Source organism: Takifugu rubripes, chromosome 17, assembly GCF_901000725.2.
Source record: "Takifugu rubripes chromosome 17, fTakRub1.2, whole genome shotgun sequence".
NCBI lineage: Eukaryota > Metazoa > Chordata > Actinopteri > Tetraodontiformes > Tetraodontidae > Takifugu > Takifugu rubripes.
Genome location: NC_042301.1, coordinates 2,840,203 through 2,858,451, shown reverse-complemented (window position 1 = coordinate 2,858,451; position 18,249 = coordinate 2,840,203). Strand labels below are relative to the sequence as shown.

Here is an 18,249-nt window from a genome sequence, read left to right as displayed (position 1 = left end):
GACATCGGGACATCATCATTATACAAGCGAGACAGGCGGACCGAAGAAGTGCGTAAGCCCGCCCACCTCCCGGCAGGGATGTCGTAGTCCCTCTCCCCGAAATGCAACAGTCGCGTCAGCGGATCGTAAAGGCCTCCGTGGAATCCAATGACCAGCACAAAGTCCGGGTTGGAATCAAAGTAAACCTCCCCGTAGGCTGTATAATGCACCTGTGGGGACGTGTGCAAAAACCAACTGACGGGCGGTGCGACACAACAGGATACGTCGCATCGTACACACACGCACGTACCTGCTTCAGCAACAGTCCGTTGTTGCTGAAGACAGCTAGTGGGGTCCCAGTGTTATCACACGCTATGTAAAACTCTTCCCCGCTGCTGAGCTCCATGGCAAATACGTGACCCTGTACACACACACACACACACACCAAGGAAAACTCAATCTGATGATGTTGCCTTCAGTGTCAGACGTTAGCGTTGGGTTTTCCGGCGCTCCCACCTGGAAATCGTAGTAAAAAGACGTGATCTCGGAGCTGGAGTGGTTATAGACGTGGGTGATTCTGGTCGGATAGTTCAGGTCAGCGTAGAAGAACTGCAGGTGCTGGCCCAGGCTGTTTTTCGACGCCACCCGTCGCCCCAACCCGTCGTAGCGGTACTGGATGGTCCAGCTGGAGGCTTTACTGTAGACCCGGACTAGACGGCCTAAATCGAGGCAGGTTTGACTTTATAGAGCACGTGACCGCTACTGCGTGAATAAACACTTGCTCCAATGAGGAACACTGACCTTTGGAGTTGTATTCAAAGATCTCAGCTCCCCTCTGTCTCAGGAAGCCGTCTTCGTCCAACCGGTATTGAACGTCACCCAGACGAGTGATTCTGTCCCTCAGGTCGTAACGCAGAGGCGTCAACCGGCCGCTGTTGCCAGGGTTCAGCAAGTGGAGGTTCCCGTTCAGGTCGTAGTTATACCTGCAAGGCGGGGAGATCCCGGTCAGCACCAGCACGCCGCGAACGCTCGCCGCTCGTCGCAGACGCCTCACCTCCACGTGGTCTTCTCGTTCAAGGACACCGTTTGCAGTCGCCCCTCCACGTCGTACTCGTAACCGTACTTGGTCGTGTTAGCGAACGGCCCGATCTTGATTTCACGCTTGGTGACCCTGCCCACGTTGTCGTACTGGATGGTGATCCAGTACATCAGGGACCTGAAGATCTCGTACTGGATCTCCTTGATGCGGCCGTGTTGGTCGAAGTGCTTGGTGTAAGTCATCACCGCTGTGGAGATGATCTGCGAAAGACAAACCCCCAGCGTTTCCCTCACTGTCACGAACCCGGTACGTTTTGGGTTGGTAACGTTGTCCCACCTGATTGATATCGTAGTAGATGACTCCAAACTTCCCAAACTGCTCCACCTTCCCCGATATATCGTCAAACTGATAGAGGTCGATGGGGAGGGGCGTCTCATTGATCACCGCCTGCATGCTGGTGACTCTGAAGCTGTTGTCGTAGGTGTAGTCAAAGCGGGCGTTCACCATCCCGTCCTCGCTGAAGCGGAATATCTGCCTGTCCACCAGAGGGCCGATCTGGCGATACCGGATGGAGCAGATGAAGCCTTCGCTCTGCAGATTGACGGTCTTGAGCACGCCCGCCATTTCGTCGTACGTAAAGCTGACCCGCGTTGAGTCATAAAGGATCTCAGCCAACTTGTTCTGAGGGAAGGAAAACAGTTCATGACTGCTCAGGACGCATCGACCCTCAAATTTACCCTTAACGCCACTTCTTCCCTCAGATTTACCCTTAGAGACACTTCTTCCCCCAAATTTACCTTAGAGATACCTCTACCCTCAAATTTACTCTTAATGACACTTCTTCCCTCTTATTTACCCTTAAAGGCACTTATTCCCTCAAATTTACCCTTACAGACACTTCGTCCCTCAAATTTACCCTTAAGGACACTTCTTCCCTCAGATTTACCCTTAAGGACACTTCTTCCCTCAGATTTACCCTTAGAGACACTTCTTCCCCCAAATTTACCTTAGAGACACCACTTTCCTTAAATATCCCTTAAAGATACCTCTACCCTCAAATTTACTCTTAATGACACTTAAAGACACCACTTTCCTTAAATATACCTCTACCCTCAAACTTACCCTTAGAGACACCACTTTCCTTAAATATACATCTAGAGGTATATTTAAGGAGGCTCTACCCTCAAATTTACCCTTACAGACACTTCTTGCCTCACATTTACCCTTACACTTGATTTACCTGTCTCCGGTACTTGTACAGTATCTGGCGGCCGGTGCCGAGGTGGGAAACTCTGAGGAGCTGAACCAAAGCAGAAAGAAGAACTTTAGTCCGTTTGGTGTTTGAATCTATCCAGCAGTCTGTTCATCGGTCCCTGACAGACACACCTGGCCGTCCTCGGAGTAGTCCACGGTTACAGAAGCGTTGCTCTCTGGAGGGGTGTAGATGTTCCTGTAGTATCCGATGGATCGGATGGTCTGCATCGTGTGGCGGGCCACACTGGGCATCGTGACGGCCGCCAGGCGGCCCCCGGCGTCGTAGTCGAAGATGTACTGGTGCTGGCTGTGCAGCATCAACACCATGGACTTTAACCGGCAGAGACACACACGGGTTAGCGACATTACACTGGCAGGGAGATTAGAGCATCTCTGTAGCCATGGCAACACACCAATGCATTTCACACCACAGCTCGACACGCTCCGTTTTGAAAGGGTAAGGTCATTGAAGATGTCGTAGTTTCCCTATAACAGCTACTTTATGATCTAAGGTCACTCCTTATTTAGCTACCTAGTCTGTGTTAGTCGGTACCTTGTCCAGGTAAGTGTAGCTCCACGTCTTCCCATCTGCAAAGACTCTGGAAATAATCCTTCCTTGGCTGTCATATTCCCACTTTTCCGTTGTTGGACCCCTCTGAAGGCTTGTCACTTGTCCCGTACTGGACACACACACACACACACACACACACACACGCACACACACACACACACACACACACGCAGAGTGTACATTTTAAGGCTGTAACTGGAGTCCTTTAAGTCCGAACCCATTATCCTGAAAGCCTTTAACCACAGCTCCATCAGAACCTTTTTCCTGCAGACAGATTCTGTCTCAACCAGAACAATCAAGACATTTTATTAAGGTTCAGGGTCAAATCTAAAAAGACAAGATGCCGATTCAACAGAACGGCAAAAAAATTAACCCGAATAAACCTTAATAATCAGGAAAAAGCACTTGAGTTTGCCGGTTTGTGCCTGTATTCTTTCATTCTTCCAACAGAAAATGTGTGTTTGGAACTGTATACATGGAATAGCCTGGAATTTTGAACAGCTTACCTGGAATACGTCAGGTTAACTGACAGTAGTTTGCTGCTCGGAACCCACAGTGTTGGGTGGCCCTGGGTGTCGTAGATGATCTTCAGCTGGAATTTCCTGTGGTCATCATAGATCTTTTCTGTGCGGAGGGAGCGGTCATAATCCACTGACAGCAGGTTCCTTCCGTTCACCTGCGACGGATCAAAGGGAAATAGTCAGTCTGAAGTCATTTAAGTTTGGGAGTGGCAGCGTAGTCAAATGATACCAGTTTATTCCAGTTTGTGTACTAAAGCGTCAATAATTTCAGACGTTTCCTGCAGAATATTATTAGTAGGGCTCCCTCTAGTGGACGAATCACAGAATTAATATTAATTTTAAAAACATACAATAGGATGGGATGAAATTAAGTTATTCAGATATTTAAGTTAATGTTCACATTGTGTATTTAGAGTGTTCACCATGAAAGTAATAATAATATACTCATTAAGAACAGAATCCCCAATTTTACCCTTTATAACACAAAGATGGTGAATGGTGACCCAGTGTGTTCAGTAAAGATAAGGGCCAATGTCGAATGGAATATTTGCTCACTCCAATCAGCTTAAATGCATAAGACTCTGGGCTGAGGAAGAAAATAAAATAATCTAATAAAACCCCTGAAGAGACATGCAAAGGCTCTGAAGTCCAGGTACTTCCTTCCTATTTCTAAAGTTTCATAACTATTTGACAGGTTTGGAGTTTTCTTCATTGTCCCCCGAGCTGGTGAATCCTCACCCTGAGTTTCCTCCCAAACACGACGGTTTTCCCCCGCGCCTGCTCCTTTCTGAACCTCCATTCCACCAAATTTTGGCCGTTTTCTCCCGGCAGTGTCATGTTTCTCCGGACCACGGTTGGATTAGCAGCGCCTGCCAAAGAGCGTGGACGACACCTTGATACCTCTGCTGTGTTACACTGTTTTTGATTTCAATGTCTAAATCGTAGCTGTTTAAATGAGAGAATGAATGTAGCAACATTTCTGCAGACATTTGCAGTTCAAACGTAACTGCTTGTGTTACTTTGCACCGAGGAAACGCTCCCGTGGTAACGTAGCATACCTGCTAGTATATGAGGCTCCGTCTGGTAGTGTGTTACCATCCCATTTGCATAGACGACTCGTAGTGAGTGGTCATTGCCCATCTGGTAGCTGTTACGCAGTTGGTCTACAAGAGAGGACAGAGAAAACTGTTGAGGATTAAAGACATGAAGGCAACCCCCCCCCCGCCAACAACTCAGGAGACCGTACCCTGCACCAGCATGTAGAAGGAATCCACCGAGGACAAGTTGGTTGTTATGGAAACGTCCTCATCCCTCCCAGAAGTCTCAATGTCCACGGCGACGGCCCCAGACGACATGTCGTTGTGGAGACTGGTGACCATCCCAGTGGGGAAGGTCACGTTCGTCAGACGGCCCTCGCTGTCGTAACTGCGAGGAAAAGTTTGTCTGTCACCGACCTCGATAGAAGAGTTTCAACAGGAGACTACGTGGAATACGTGTTTGCTCACTCATAGAAGGTAGTCCAGCCTATCTGAATGCTTTTGGTTGCCAGCAAGCCGCTGTTGCCATGGTAACTTAACAAGACCAATTCTTGACCCTGAGCTGCGAGGCTCTTGAGGTAGCCATTGGTCCCGATGGTTAGCCAGATGACCTAAAATATGCAGAAACCCACAGCAGGGCAAAAGAGCCTTATGAATATAAAGCCAGGATCAATTCAGGACAGCCAGGTTTTACACAGCATTATTAGTATTTAAAAAACTTTCCTGAAACTAACAGTTTATTTGAATGGATGTTTCATATTACCATCAGCCCCTGTACAGCATCTCAAATGGACAGTGGGAATTTTAACACTGCTTAAATATAGAAAGGAAAACTAAATAAAGATTTTATTTAAATGTATTGCACCGAAAAATAAAGTTACATTTTTTTTTAAAAATATACAAAAACTGTCCTTAATTATTAAACAACATATATTATAAATGTTGAATAAAACTTTACTGTGCTTAAAATATAAAGTAAAAATGATCATACTGGAGAATTAATAGAGCAGGTAAGTGTGAACTGAAATATAACACTTGCACTTAATGCAACTTAATTTAGTCTCATTTCCTTTATTTATATAAAAGAATGAAAAACAATAGCTTTTAAAAACATATTGGGCTGTTATATTACATATTTAATTTTTATTTTATATTTAATTCAGTGATCCCACTTTCTACCGCTAGATGGAGCAAAATGACCATTAGTGGTTCACGAATGCCACTTTCAAAAAGACCGTGTTCAATCGTCTCACCTGGTTGTCAGGGGCAACCACTCGCACTGGCATCCTATTAGTGTCTCGACGGATACGGAGCGTATTTCCATTGCTGTCCGTTACCGCGGTAACATCCTCTTCATTGCTAAAGAGATAGCGCGCAAGAAAAACGGACAGAACTTTTACAAGAGTACTCCGTGTGCACATTATATACTGGATATGAGTTAGTGCACGCTATATTCTAGTGATGCTTGACCTTTGACCACCCACCGACCTGTAGCTGAAGTTGTACATATAGTCTCCGGTGACGAGCGACATGGTGAACTGATGAGTGCCGTTCACGTCAAAGACGTAGAGCTCCTGGGAGGTGGGACAAGCCACTTCATAGGACCCGAGGCCGGACGGGAGCGAACCTGGAGGCGCGAGGCGTGGCGGTGAGGCCGAAACAGTGCACGTGTCAATCCTTTTTTTTGTTGGTTTAACACCTACCGGCAGTCTGTCGATTTTGCTGAATCGCCCGTATGCGGATGTTTCCCAGGTCGGCGAAGAAGAGCGTCCCATCCGGAGACACGGCCAGCGAGGAGGGACAGTTGAGCCTGGCATCTTTGGCGTAGCCACTTTCTGACTGATAACAGTCACAGTTGGCGTCGTTCTGCAAGACAGAGGGAGGAGAGTGACGCGTGGAAGTGGATTCCCACATCAACGCCGTTTTATTCCTCCTCTCAGAGGATCCCCCTGCTTCCCTGGACATCCACACCCACCTCCAGGGAGCGGAGGTTTTATCCACACGCTCATTCATCTCTTAGAGTCTATTATGAACAAAAATGCTTCCTTATTCTCACAAGTTGCATCTGCTCCAGGGCCGAGATCAACTTCCTCTCCGACAGGAAGTCACAGCGGTTCCTTCAGGAACTTAAGATTAAGGTTGACGTTACCTCAGTCTCTAACGGGCCTGAGTCCTACACGCTTATTTTAGCGCTCGCTGACATTTTTCTTTTGCGAGCTCGTGGAAGAATTGAGAAAAGCACGAAAGGAAAACAAGCAAGCAGGTGCAACCGTTGATGAGCAGCCATAACCGTGTAATCACCTTGCAGTCACAGTCAGACGGCGCTCCGGCGATCAGGGTCATTTCTCCATCGGTGGACACCTGTTGGGTCACGACGTTTCGCATATTTTACAACATCCGGATGAAATAAGACGGGCTAAAAAGGCGCAGGTGAGCCCGAGCTGGACCGGGTTACCTGGCGGATGCGGTGGACCTTCTTCTCATCGGTCTCTGCGATGTAGAGGGTGCCGCTGTAGGACAAGGCTATAGCTGTGGCCCCCTCCAGCATGGTCTGGACCGCTCTGTTCCCCATGGTGTATTCTATCCCCGGCACCTGGCAGTGCATCGGACGCCCTGCCACGATACGGACCTGAACACACACACACACACACACACACACACACACAGGGGTGTTACCAAACCAGCCATCCATTTTACTGCAATAGGTTCCTGATTGGAGTCATGGGGGGGGGGGGGGGGGGCAGAGCCGCTCCTGACTGTGTTACTTCAGTACAGCCTTAACAACCAAACGTTCTTCCTGTTTCAGACGGGTTTATTGATTTATTCCCTTTATGTGTGATATTGATTTGAACGACTAAAAAAGAAACAAACAAAACGCCACCTGTCCGTTTTCGGTGATCTGCAGCACAACGTTGTTGTCCAGGACGTAGATGGAGTTGTCCATCGGATTTATGGCTAAATCCGTGGGCCACTCTAAACGGACCTGCCAAACAGAAGCAGAGGTGGGAGAGGGTCAAAAGGTCAAAGGTCGCGGGCAGTGAATGGCGGCGCGTCTGTCGTCACCTGGGACACGAGGTCCCTGCTGCGCTGACCTTTGATTACTAACTTAACAATTCCATCTTTTTGGTATTATGTTGCACGGCACCTGTCGTATGTGCATGCTCGTGTCACAGGTCAGGGGTCGAGCAGAGGTCAGGTCGTGGCTGCCGAGCACCGTGGAGATGATCCCATTAAGGTCCACTTTCCTGATCATCGTCCCGTCCACGAAATAGATCAGACCGTTTCGGTCAACGGCGACCCCTAAAGCCCAGAGAAGAGTTGATTACTTGAATCCGCTCGTCCTATTGGCTCAGCGGGTAAAACCAGACGCAACAACCAGCTAACCACCATCGGTTAGCTCAACATTTGGGGAATAGGATCTGGTATCCTGCAGGGGTGGACTGAAAGGAGCGAAGGGTCTCTTCCAGCCAAACGAACGGATCCATCCATCCCAGGAATGCTGCACCCAGCTCTTCTTCTTCTGAGTTTTAGTTCCCCTCGTGTCAGCTTTGCTAATAGTAACTAATCGAGGGCATTATCTGTCTCTCTCTCTACCTTTGGGTCCCAGCAGCTGCGCCTCTGTGGCTTTTCTCCCATCTCCACATCGCGCTTCATCGAACGGAGGACACTGCTCGCCCGTACCTGCCACCACCTCTGCGTTGCCTGAAGCCAAACACACACACACACACACACACACACACACACACACACACACACACACACACACATGAGTCTGCCTGCTGGATAACGGTGATGTTTGAACCATGGAAAGTGGAGTGCTAAACGATGTCTTTACCACCATTTATTGGGGAAACGGCGATAACGAGCAGCAGGAGCCCCGTTAATGCATCATACCGACGGGAGGAAGAGAGTTGAATTCTTACCAATGAGGTCACGCACGCCGCTGAGCATCTTGGGTCGGTAGATGCGCCGCGAGTTTGTATCTGACACGTACAGTCGGCCGGTTACTGGGTCGGTGGTCAGGAAGTACCGGTGAGCAGGGTTGTTGCTGTTGACACGGGGACGGGGGGGGGGGGGGGGTCAAAAGAAGAACCACAGGAATGACTGACGACTTCAGTGGCATCATGGCTGCGATGACTGAAGGCTTGTGAACAACATGTGAGCCTGAGCACTCGTGAGAAAAGGAGGGGGAGGAATAACAATGTAACACCACTTAAAGATTAAATTGATGCATAAGAAGAAACCTTCCAGAAACACACACAAATCCTTGCACTTCTATCTTTGTGAGGTCTTTCATAGGCATAATGTATTCTCCAGCTCTTGTCCTGACCCAAAGCATCCCAACGAACCCCCACGATCCAGTTCTAACCCCACCCTTAAAACCAGGTCTCAAGCCTAAAACAGTCGTTTGAAGGTGTGAGGAGCAGCCAAAATGTCCTCACTTTGCTAGTAGAATGCAGATATTGGTACTCAGTATGCAGCAAACACAAGGACACACACACTTTAGGGAGAGTTCATTAACATTAAAAACATCTTCTAGAAAAGCCTTAAGCAGACTCATTTATCTCAGCTTTTATTACCCAGGCCTATTATCTCATCCCTGGAAGCCTCTGACCTCCTAACTAATCACGGGTTCCTTAGCGGTCCCGTCTCAAGCTTCCCTCTCCTGAAACTTCCTGTGGACTCTCCATGAAGCACAAAGCTTTTCTCAGCTCTCCTGCTGAGGTTTGGGCAGCACCAGGCGTTCGGAGCCAACAAAAGATTTCCGCGTGATTCATGAAACGTCAATGAGACCATTTCTGTCTGAATACAGGGGCTCAATAAGGGAAGATGTGGCGTCAGAAAGAACCTGTTGAGCAACCTGGGCCACAACCTGGGCCACAGCGTTCTGCCCGTAGACGCCAGTCAACGATATCAAAGCTGTGGCAGGGAGGGAATGTGGGGGTTAAAAAGATGAATAGCTCTTACCTATGTCTGAAATCTTTGTTTCTTTCAAACAATGCAGGCAAATAAAGCAAAGTAGAGAAGAAACAGTGTTAGTAGATATTGAGGTCTTTGATCCCCAAACTTAACATCGAGCAGCACATTAATCAGTGATAAATAGGGGTTGAGTGAGCTTAAGAGTTCAGTATCAGTAAATATGGGGACCGGACCAGAGAGGCGTCTCTATTCTACGGTTAGGAACAGAATTCTTTAAGAAAATCAAAATCTCAGCTCAATAATCAAGTAATCTGGCAGGTCTGGACATCCTGGAGGAGCCGTGTGACCTGAGCAACTGCTGAGGGGCAACACCCAAAACTACTGAGGCGGACAGAGCGAGGAGGGGAAATGGTCCGTGGTCACCAGCAACCACCGCTGTTTCCACATTTGCCCCCTCGTCGCACCCGTCGTCCGGCAAGAGCCCACTCGCAATCACCGTGGTGTCCCGCTGAGCCAGTTTGACTTCCTGGACGTGTGAGTTTAATCTCTGGGCAGCGTGGTAGCATCCGTCTGGAGGCAGAGCTCAGATCAAGAGCAGAGGAACGCCAGCGTGCTGTGCACGGACGTCAGCCAGTGAGTCAGCGGCGACTCGCAGCGAACTGCGTACAAATACACCCGGAGTGATAGATTACTCAGAGATGACATTTAAAGAGGGATCTGCTGGCTGCCTGGCACGTTCGGGGATTTCAGGGAATCAAAGCCGACCAACGGAGATTCCAAGTTCTGTTGTCAGCGTCAAAATACAGAAAACAGGAGCCATAACTGATGAAGACACCATTTTTTCTGATAAGGCAACGCTATAATAATAATAATATTAATCAGGAGCTGCCATTTGTTCTGATAAGGCAACGCTATAATAATAATAATATTAATCAGGAGCTGCCATTTGTTCTGATAAGGCAACGCTATAATAATAATAATATTAATCAGGAGCTGCCAGGTCCCGGCCTTTCGGAGTTCTGCTCTGTGATGTTGATGTGTGTGTGTAATGTGCAGGGAGCTGGTTCGTCCTGTCTTCTGTGCTTCCTTTATCCTCATTATACACACTCCCGTGAGCTCTGTGTCCTGCGAAGCTATCGAGCAGTCGGCTTCCCCGCTCCCCTGTGTCAGATCCTACGTTTCTGTATTCTAATCATGTCTTCCTTGTTCTCTGTGTGACGACTCTGCTTCTGTTCTTCAGAAGATTTGAAGTTGGAGCTTAGTGTGGATCCACCCTCGCACTCGAGGAATGGCCGCCCTTGGATCTGCTCTGGTGAATTTACATTACAGGTCCCTGTTCGGCTGATCCAAAGAACCAACTGTGCGCAGGCTGAAGAGGCCGCCGCCGCCACTGCCGCTCCCCGGCAATCCACAAAGGTTATAGAAATAGTTAAGAAAGAAAAACAACTCAAGGAGACCTTACAGGAAGTGACAACACGTTGTCTCAGTGTGTTATACAGATACGAAACCAGCCGAAATCAAGAAAAACAGTTCCCAGCCGGCCGGCCGCTCAATCTTACCTCAGCTCCATGACACTGGTGACATTCCCGGAGGGAAAGATCCTCCTGATGTAGTTAAAGTCTCCCACGAAAACGCTGCCATCAGCTCCACAAGCCAGCGCCAGGGGGGCCAGAAGTTTGTTGCCTTCTGCCTGCCCATTACAGCTGGGGCAGGAAATGCTACGGCGGCGGCCATTTCCTGCAGCATTAGGTTCAACTCAATCAAAAACAAGAGCAAGACACCCGCGGAGACAAATTCCATCCATCGCTCGCTGCAAAGATCCACATAATCCGGCGTGTTTTCTCTCTTCCTGACATAGAGAAACTGGGGCTTTAGCAGCTTTACATCCTCGGCCACAGCGTGAAGTCTCTCGCTCTGGTTGTGCTCAAACATAGAATTACAAAAAACAGACAATTTTCCTTTAGCTTTAGCTCAGCCAGTCAGGTGGGATGTGCTAGTTTTAGCGCGTGGGGTGATGGAAACACCAACTCACTGCATGAATAAACAAATAACCCTAACACGCTTCTTTATGCCATTTATCAGGTTACATCATTAACACAGACCCCCTGGGTTCAGCGTTATTCCTCCCTGAGTCGCCAGGGGGCGCTGCAGGCCACCGCAGCAGCCATCAACACTATTCCAGATTATGCAGCAAGTGAGAATGGGGACCAGTCTCAGATGTAACTTCATAACGTTAGTTTGCTCAATCAACAGAAATAAATAAACAAACTAACTTACCCATGATGCTTTTGATGACATGAGGCTGCTGGGAAATGAACTTGTTCTCCCCGTCGCCCTTGTACAGAATACCTGGGAGCATAAAGAGCAGTTTAGGACAAAAAGATGGCTCCCACATGTTTTCAGTAGCATTCAAATATCAGAAAGAAGTGCTGATAATAAATGTAGGATTCAGATTCATCACACTGTTATTTATGAGGTATCATAATCACGCATAGATGACATCATGCACATGCTTCCAGCTGAAGCTGAATCATAAAGCATTATATCTAACCTGCCAACTATCAGCATGTATTATTATTGTTATTTTTCAATAAACTCAAGTGTTACTCTGGGAATTCTTTCCCTTATTTTGCTCATAAAAAGCCAAACGTTTTGACATTCCTCAATGAAGAGGAGCCGGATGAACATTTTATGGCATTTATGAACTATTGTCCCTCAAATCTCTACTTTAGTAGAGAAGATGGAGGGATCTACCTTCGTTATTGTGGCATTTAAATGCACCGTAACCCAGCAAACCTTCTAAATTGATAAAAGAAACACCAATTTGGAGCAGCTGTAATGTCAGCCGGGGATTAGAGCAGCATCAAAAACGTGTTTAAACTGAGTTCTGAACGACATCGGGAGCCTTCAACATCGGCCTCGCTGTTTGCTCGCCGATATTGGTTTATATGAGTGTGCTCCGTTTCTTTACTTATCCTGTAGCCGTGGTGACAGAGGTGCGGCTAGGTGTAAACACAGTGTGAATAAATGTGCATCTAATTCTGGTTAGCCACCCTACGGCCTTCATTTTAGAAAAGAGGCAATATTTCTCATTGCATCGTTAACCTGTCGTTATTACTATTATTACAGTTGTTGATGAGGATAATTTCAATTTCAAATTATTTCCTTCATGGAAAGTCTAAGATAGAGTTTCTACTACTCATTTCTAAAGGATTTCTAAATTTAAAAATAGGGATGCAACCTCCATAATGGTGCAAACATTTCACACATGTAATCGCTGCCCACCGCTTTGCACGTCCAAAATATGGTGTTTGTTCAGCGACCATCCTCCCATATTGGAAGCGTCCAGCTCGTATCCTTGTAGAGTGGCCGTTCTCTTCTCCCACAGGATGAGGTCCAGGCAGGATTCATATTCAAACCCCACCGACACTGAGCACACACACACACACACACGCGCACGCACACACACGCACGCACAGGAGCCAATAAACTTGAATTATTTTATATCAACAGCCTTTTCGCTGACAAAAACCAACCCAAACACAAATATCCCCCTTTAAACATTATTGTTATTATTAGAGCAAATATGCATATAAATGGCCGTAACCCTGAGCAACCTGCCGCAGTCCCCACCCATCCGAAAACCGCCGCCGTCAACCGAAGGCCCCACAACCGTAATTGGAGCGACAGCCGTGTATCTCCAGGTGAGGGAGACCAGGGAACGATGCCAGAACGCCTCACGTAACTCAGACACATCAGAAAGTCCCTGAAATGATCATTAACTTCATGGTTGAACTCAACATTGACCCCAGAAGCTCCTCCTCCTTTCGGTTTGTAACAGTTTGTGTGATGTCAAGTCAAGTATTTCCGCTTCACTTATCAATGTCTGCTCGTCCATCGTTCCTCTGAGCCTCGTTTATGTGTATAACAAGAAGTGATGCAATTAAAAAAAAAAAAAAAAAAAGATTTTCCAGTCCAGAGTCCGTATCCTATTGTGTCGTATTGTGAAATTTACTGGCTGTTGCGTGCGTTTGTTGCGATCCGAGCGTTGGGATTGACTCCTGGAAGCTTAGTGGCTGGAAAATAGAACTGGAGCGAATCTCCGGCTCAGCGGTGCGCCGTGGTTCTTCTGGGGCGCTCCAGAGACGCGGAGCGGCGCTCGCTGTGGAAATGCAGCTGTTCGCTAATATGGGAGCGTTCCGGCGGCGCTCGGCACTTAAACTGGGGCTATGAGTTTGCTTACAGAGAGGAAGCCTGCGTTCTGCCCGCAGGGTGCAAGACAAACCCGAAACCTCCACATGATAAAGGAATCGACTAAATAATCAATGGCAAAAAGCAACATTTCACAGGGAGTTTAGCGGCTTCGGCGCCATCGGGGTGCTCAGCTAAAGACGACTTGAACTCACCCACTGCCTCCGACAGGCCGTACACACGCTGCCCATAAGCGTCCGTTTTGTCCCAGATGTAGGTGTAGGATAGATTGGGTTGTGCAGGAAACCACTTCTGGAAGAGCCGACCCACCACTGCGACCATAAGATGAACCTGGAGGAACCGGGAGCGTTTTTTTTTTTTTTTTGGGGGTGTCACATGGTTTTTATAAATATCTTCAGATGTTGTCTCACCTTCATCAGGTTAAAGGGCACGGAGGACTGTGTCATCGCGACCTTGAGGACGGGTTTATACCCTGAAGCTCTGGAACTGAGGTAGGTCATCTTCAGATCGCTGCCTGGGATCAAGACTTCTTCTTGTAAAACCTGACGCGGAAGAAATGCATCAGCACGTGCGGACCTGTAATTAACACAGGCATATGAAGAGGGATAGATGTTACCTGTGTTTCAGGTACGATGGGGCCGTTCCCGGCTGCGCTTCTGTAAAATCTGGAGACTAGAGACGCGACGATGACGGGACCGGGTCTGACGAAACCGCTGAGGTCACAGCTCGGAATGTCGTTCCCCTCCTGAAGAGAGAAGAATAAGCAGTTGGTTCATTTAAACCTGTTCCTCCTGGCCGGGCGCTGCTCACCTTTTTCATGACAAGCGTGTCCATCACGTAGAACACGTTCCACGGCACCCACACGGTTCTGTACTGGTTGAGGAACGGCGCCCGCTCAAAGCTGAGCGTGAGGGAGGCGCCTCCGTTCGTCAGAAGATCAAACCTTTGCGTCAGTAACAGGAAAAATGCAAGTTAGCGTTAGCATGCTATCAGTATAGTCACCTACGGTCACATTTTAAAGCACACCGAGTGTGAATTATAAAAGAGACGTGAGCTTCATAAATGTGAAATGCCCCCGAGGCTAAAGCATCGGTGGCTGGGATGTTCAAAGATGCGAAAACAAATCAGGTGAAAGGATTTGGGGATTTAAATGAAGAGTTACACACATGCCATCCTTGCGGGTGATGGTGTATCCGTATTGTGGATAGTCGACAAATGTCACGTTGACTCCGATCAAAGGTGTCCCGTCTGCTGTCAATACCTGACCTCGAATTATAGACACCAGGCTAGAGACAGAGACAGAGACAGAGAGACAGAGACAGAGAGACAGAGACAGAGAGACAGAGACAGAGAGACACAGAGAAAGAGAGAGAGAGGTGCATGAATACAGCTGCAGAGTTCTATACCTTACACACAAAAGAAAAAAACACATCCTTGGTGTGTAGATGTGAAGAACATTTCCCCCCAAAAGTAAAAAAAAATTGTAAAAATCGTAAAAAACCTAAAGCTATAAAAGCGTAATTCAAAGAGGCATAAAACGAGGCGGGTACGATGATGTGGTGTCAACGAGCCCCTGAAGCCCTCGTCAGACGGCCCTCGGCGTTGAGCGCGACACTACGGGATTGTGAGGAAAATTGAGGAATCAAATGATCTAAAAATAGAATGAGAAGATTAAAATGGGAAAATAGGACCCTCTAACGCACAACGAATGTAGGTGAAGAGACCGCTCTCGGGTCCGACTGTCCTGCTGTATGTGAGAGGATCAGCTGATCCCTAAGCTTCCTCTTCCAAGAGGAGACGCTGAGGATCCAGTAGGATGCTGAGATCCAGTAGGTCTACGAGGTACTGGGAGGTATGTTGTGGATGTGATGTTCACGTGGGGTCTTCCATGTTGTGAAAGTGAACCAGATCCTCCCAACCAGCTCATCCCACATCAACACTGAGGTGCATCAGCAAAGTCAGGTGGTTACCTTTTATTAAACGGACTGTCTCCGGTGACGATGTGGGTCGATTCGGGTCCAACTAAAAAGTGAATGCGCTGATAAAACGACCTGGCCGCCTGAGGAAAACACAACCAGAACGGTGCTTGATGCTTCTCTCTTAGTCAGCACACGGCGAGCGCACTCCTGTGTCCCTTTCTTACTTGCTGAGGATCTAATGAAGACGGAGACTGACTGAGCACCTCCACCGGATCAGGAGATCCTTTGCAATATAGATGGTTCTGACAGGAAAGCTGCAGACAGCAGTCGGGGTCCAAACAGTCAACCAGGCCATCTGAAACGGGAGAGATCTGAAAAGTGACTGCTGGGATGACACAGACATCACCGGAAAACGTGTTTCAGACGTTCGGAGCCACTTCTTCTTCTAAATTTCTTAAGTAGCTTGTCAGATTTAATGGCCTTTATCGGAGAGCTAACGGCTAACGGCGGCTATACAGAAGAAATCCTGACTTTAACATACCTCCTTCGTTGTCCTTGCCGTCAGTGCAGAGCGTTTCCATGGCTACGTGACACCCGGCCCCTCTCCAGCCTGGCTGGCAAATGCAGTGCCATCCGCTGGCTTCCAGGGTGCATCTCCCATTGTTGTTGCAGAACCCTGGACAACCCTCTGGGAATAAGGAAGGAAGAACCGTTTCTGGATGTGACTGAGTTGAAGGATCCAGGCTGGTTTTAACAGTAAAAAGTGTGAAACAAATATTTTTTTTCTTTTCCAATAACACCCGAAAACTTGATTTATTTCAAATGTTTACGCCAACGTTTTTGGAATTTCTTTTAAAAAAGGTTCTGAAACATAATTTTCAAATCATCCCAGGCAGGTTTTAAAAGGTCGATCCAATCACTGTGTCGCGTAACCCCGGTTAGGACCGCATCCGGGAATAATCTACGCTGTGAATGTTGGGGAACGGACACGGGAAAAATTATGAATGTAATACGACAGTAAATTTTCAGGCCTAATGGAAATATTTTGCTGATGCTTTGTTAGAATTACAGCCTTCCTATGGAATGTTTAGCTTACGTGGGCTGCAGCTACGACAGGAACATTCCAATCATTTCCCCCCTGATCCATTGAGTTGATAACGGGGATCATTGAGAGGAATGAGTCAGGAAAACTCTCCTCGCTCGGCTGCTCAAATCAAAGTCAGCATGATGAGAAGGACAAGCCTCAGTTCATTCTCATCAATGCTATCGTTCCCAAAAATGAAACCAGCATTATTATTTCTTAAATGTCACTTTTGATATCCCAATTCCGACTTGTGCCTGGAGGGTTTTTATGGCATCTGCGGGAGAGAACAGTTCCGATCTCAAGGATGGATGATTACCTATAAAAAAGTAGCATTTTTCAAACACTTCCAGGTGTAATAAATGCTGTTTCAGAAGCTTTTTGTAAATAAAATGTTTTTAAAAAAGGGTGCATCAGCACAAATGTTAGCTGTCAGTAGCTCCAGTAAAACAAACAAACAAACAAACAAACAAACAAACAAAAACCTTTAAAAAGAACAAAGCATTAAACTATGACATGTATATTTAAGTGTGTGTCATGACTTTACAGCTAAATGGACAGACAGGCTGAAAAACAGATAAATAGTGAGGCAGATCAACAGGTTCCACTACAGACTGACAGGGACGGTTGTACTTTCACATGAACTGCTAAGGTTACAACGCCAAAACGGGAGCACTGGTTCAATCAGCATATACACAAATCACAGTCGGTGAAACAGCCACAGGAACGCTTGTTCCCTAAACGGTTTTGAGCACAGAAGATTCTGTCAGGCCAAATTAAACGACGTCTGAGGGGAAACAGCCGTAACCATGACAAAGAGGGCAAGGTGTCCTGAGTAGGAAGCTTGTGGCGGGGAAATGTGCAGAGTCATTGGTTAAAATCCATGTGAAAACACAACAAAGAGACAGACTGAGAACACACACACACACACTGGAGAGAAAAGGCAAGAAAAAGGGGTGCAGATGAAATGATGGGACACCCCACCCTTGTTAGGACTTAAGGATTAATTACCTTTAAATCCTGAAAATAGGAGAGGGCACAAGGGAGAGAGGGAGGAAATTAAGGGAAAAGGTAAATCAACTCAAACGCAGCACTGCCAAATACACTCAAATGAACATGACAATGGAGTCCGGAGACGAGAAGGGCGGCGCCGGCTCAGGACGGCGGGGACAACTTTGTAGAAAACATTAGAGATAATACCGTACAACTAAACGTGGTTAAAGTGCCCACGACAGTTTCATCAACATCTTTCAATCCAATTAACACCAGATCGTATAATTATTGAAGAAAGTCACTTTCTAATTAGTCTGAGATCAAGTTAACCCAGTGTTAAATTTGAGAAACTGTATTAAAAATGAGAATCTTATCATATGCATGTGGGGTGGCGGCGTGCACACTGCTAAAGTAGGAATTTCAGGAAGACGACGGCGATATCCAGCCAATTAGTCGGTTTGTAGTTTATTTTCCTTTAGCGAAAAGAAGCTAAAAAAAAGTGCGTCCACCTCACTTATCGGTGTTGCAGCAGTTAGAAAACTCTCCTGCTTGTTCCATCAGCGACCTCATCTCCAATAATCACCCTACGGTAATGAAACTGCGCTATCTCGGACCGCGCCACTCCGGAACCGATAGAAGCGACGGCTGAGATTGTCACAGTCTATCTCCCCCCTTTCACAGACATCTACGCCACGTTACAGCCCGCTGGGGGAAAAAAAACCC

At 47.2% G+C, this 18,249-nt stretch overlaps 1 protein-coding gene across 3 annotated transcripts in view; it reads right to left on the bottom strand.

The window, feature by feature from the left end:
• Positions 1–18,249, bottom strand: part of LOC101077958 (teneurin-3-like) — a 126,887-nt gene that overhangs the window by 3,354 nt on the left and 105,284 nt on the right. For all 3 annotated transcript variants that reach the window (XM_029851464.1, XM_029851467.1, XM_029851465.1), the window contains 36 exons: positions 17,545–17,553; positions 15,994–16,140; positions 15,677–15,807; positions 15,504–15,592; positions 14,700–14,819; positions 14,344–14,476; positions 14,150–14,278; positions 13,944–14,075; positions 13,728–13,863; positions 12,607–12,750; positions 11,599–11,670; positions 10,881–11,058; positions 9,370–9,390; positions 8,325–8,449; positions 7,996–8,103; positions 7,547–7,701; positions 7,283–7,384; positions 6,857–7,030; positions 6,703–6,762; positions 6,105–6,267; positions 5,890–6,028; positions 5,655–5,760; positions 4,870–5,012; positions 4,611–4,789; positions 4,423–4,527; positions 4,103–4,233; positions 3,350–3,519; positions 2,826–2,952; positions 2,405–2,602; positions 2,259–2,318; positions 1,355–1,699; positions 1,034–1,278; positions 781–962; positions 496–698; positions 290–400; positions 67–209 (listed from right to left, as the gene is read on the bottom strand). In XM_029851464.1, coding sequence (XP_029707324.1) covers positions 67–209; positions 290–400; positions 496–698; positions 781–962; positions 1,034–1,278; positions 1,355–1,699; positions 2,259–2,318; positions 2,405–2,602; positions 2,826–2,952; positions 3,350–3,519; positions 4,103–4,233; positions 4,423–4,527; positions 4,611–4,789; positions 4,870–5,012; positions 5,655–5,760; positions 5,890–6,028; positions 6,105–6,267; positions 6,703–6,762; positions 6,857–7,030; positions 7,283–7,384; positions 7,547–7,701; positions 7,996–8,103; positions 8,325–8,449; positions 9,370–9,390; positions 10,881–11,058; positions 11,599–11,670; positions 12,607–12,750; positions 13,728–13,863; positions 13,944–14,075; positions 14,150–14,278; positions 14,344–14,476; positions 14,700–14,819; positions 15,504–15,592; positions 15,677–15,807; positions 15,994–16,140; positions 17,545–17,553 — 4,915 coding nt within the window. The remainder of the gene's footprint in view (positions 1–66; positions 210–289; positions 401–495; positions 699–780; positions 963–1,033; positions 1,279–1,354; positions 1,700–2,258; positions 2,319–2,404; positions 2,603–2,825; positions 2,953–3,349; positions 3,520–4,102; positions 4,234–4,422; positions 4,528–4,610; positions 4,790–4,869; positions 5,013–5,654; positions 5,761–5,889; positions 6,029–6,104; positions 6,268–6,702; positions 6,763–6,856; positions 7,031–7,282; positions 7,385–7,546; positions 7,702–7,995; positions 8,104–8,324; positions 8,450–9,369; positions 9,391–10,880; positions 11,059–11,598; positions 11,671–12,606; positions 12,751–13,727; positions 13,864–13,943; positions 14,076–14,149; positions 14,279–14,343; positions 14,477–14,699; positions 14,820–15,503; positions 15,593–15,676; positions 15,808–15,993; positions 16,141–17,544; positions 17,554–18,249) is intronic.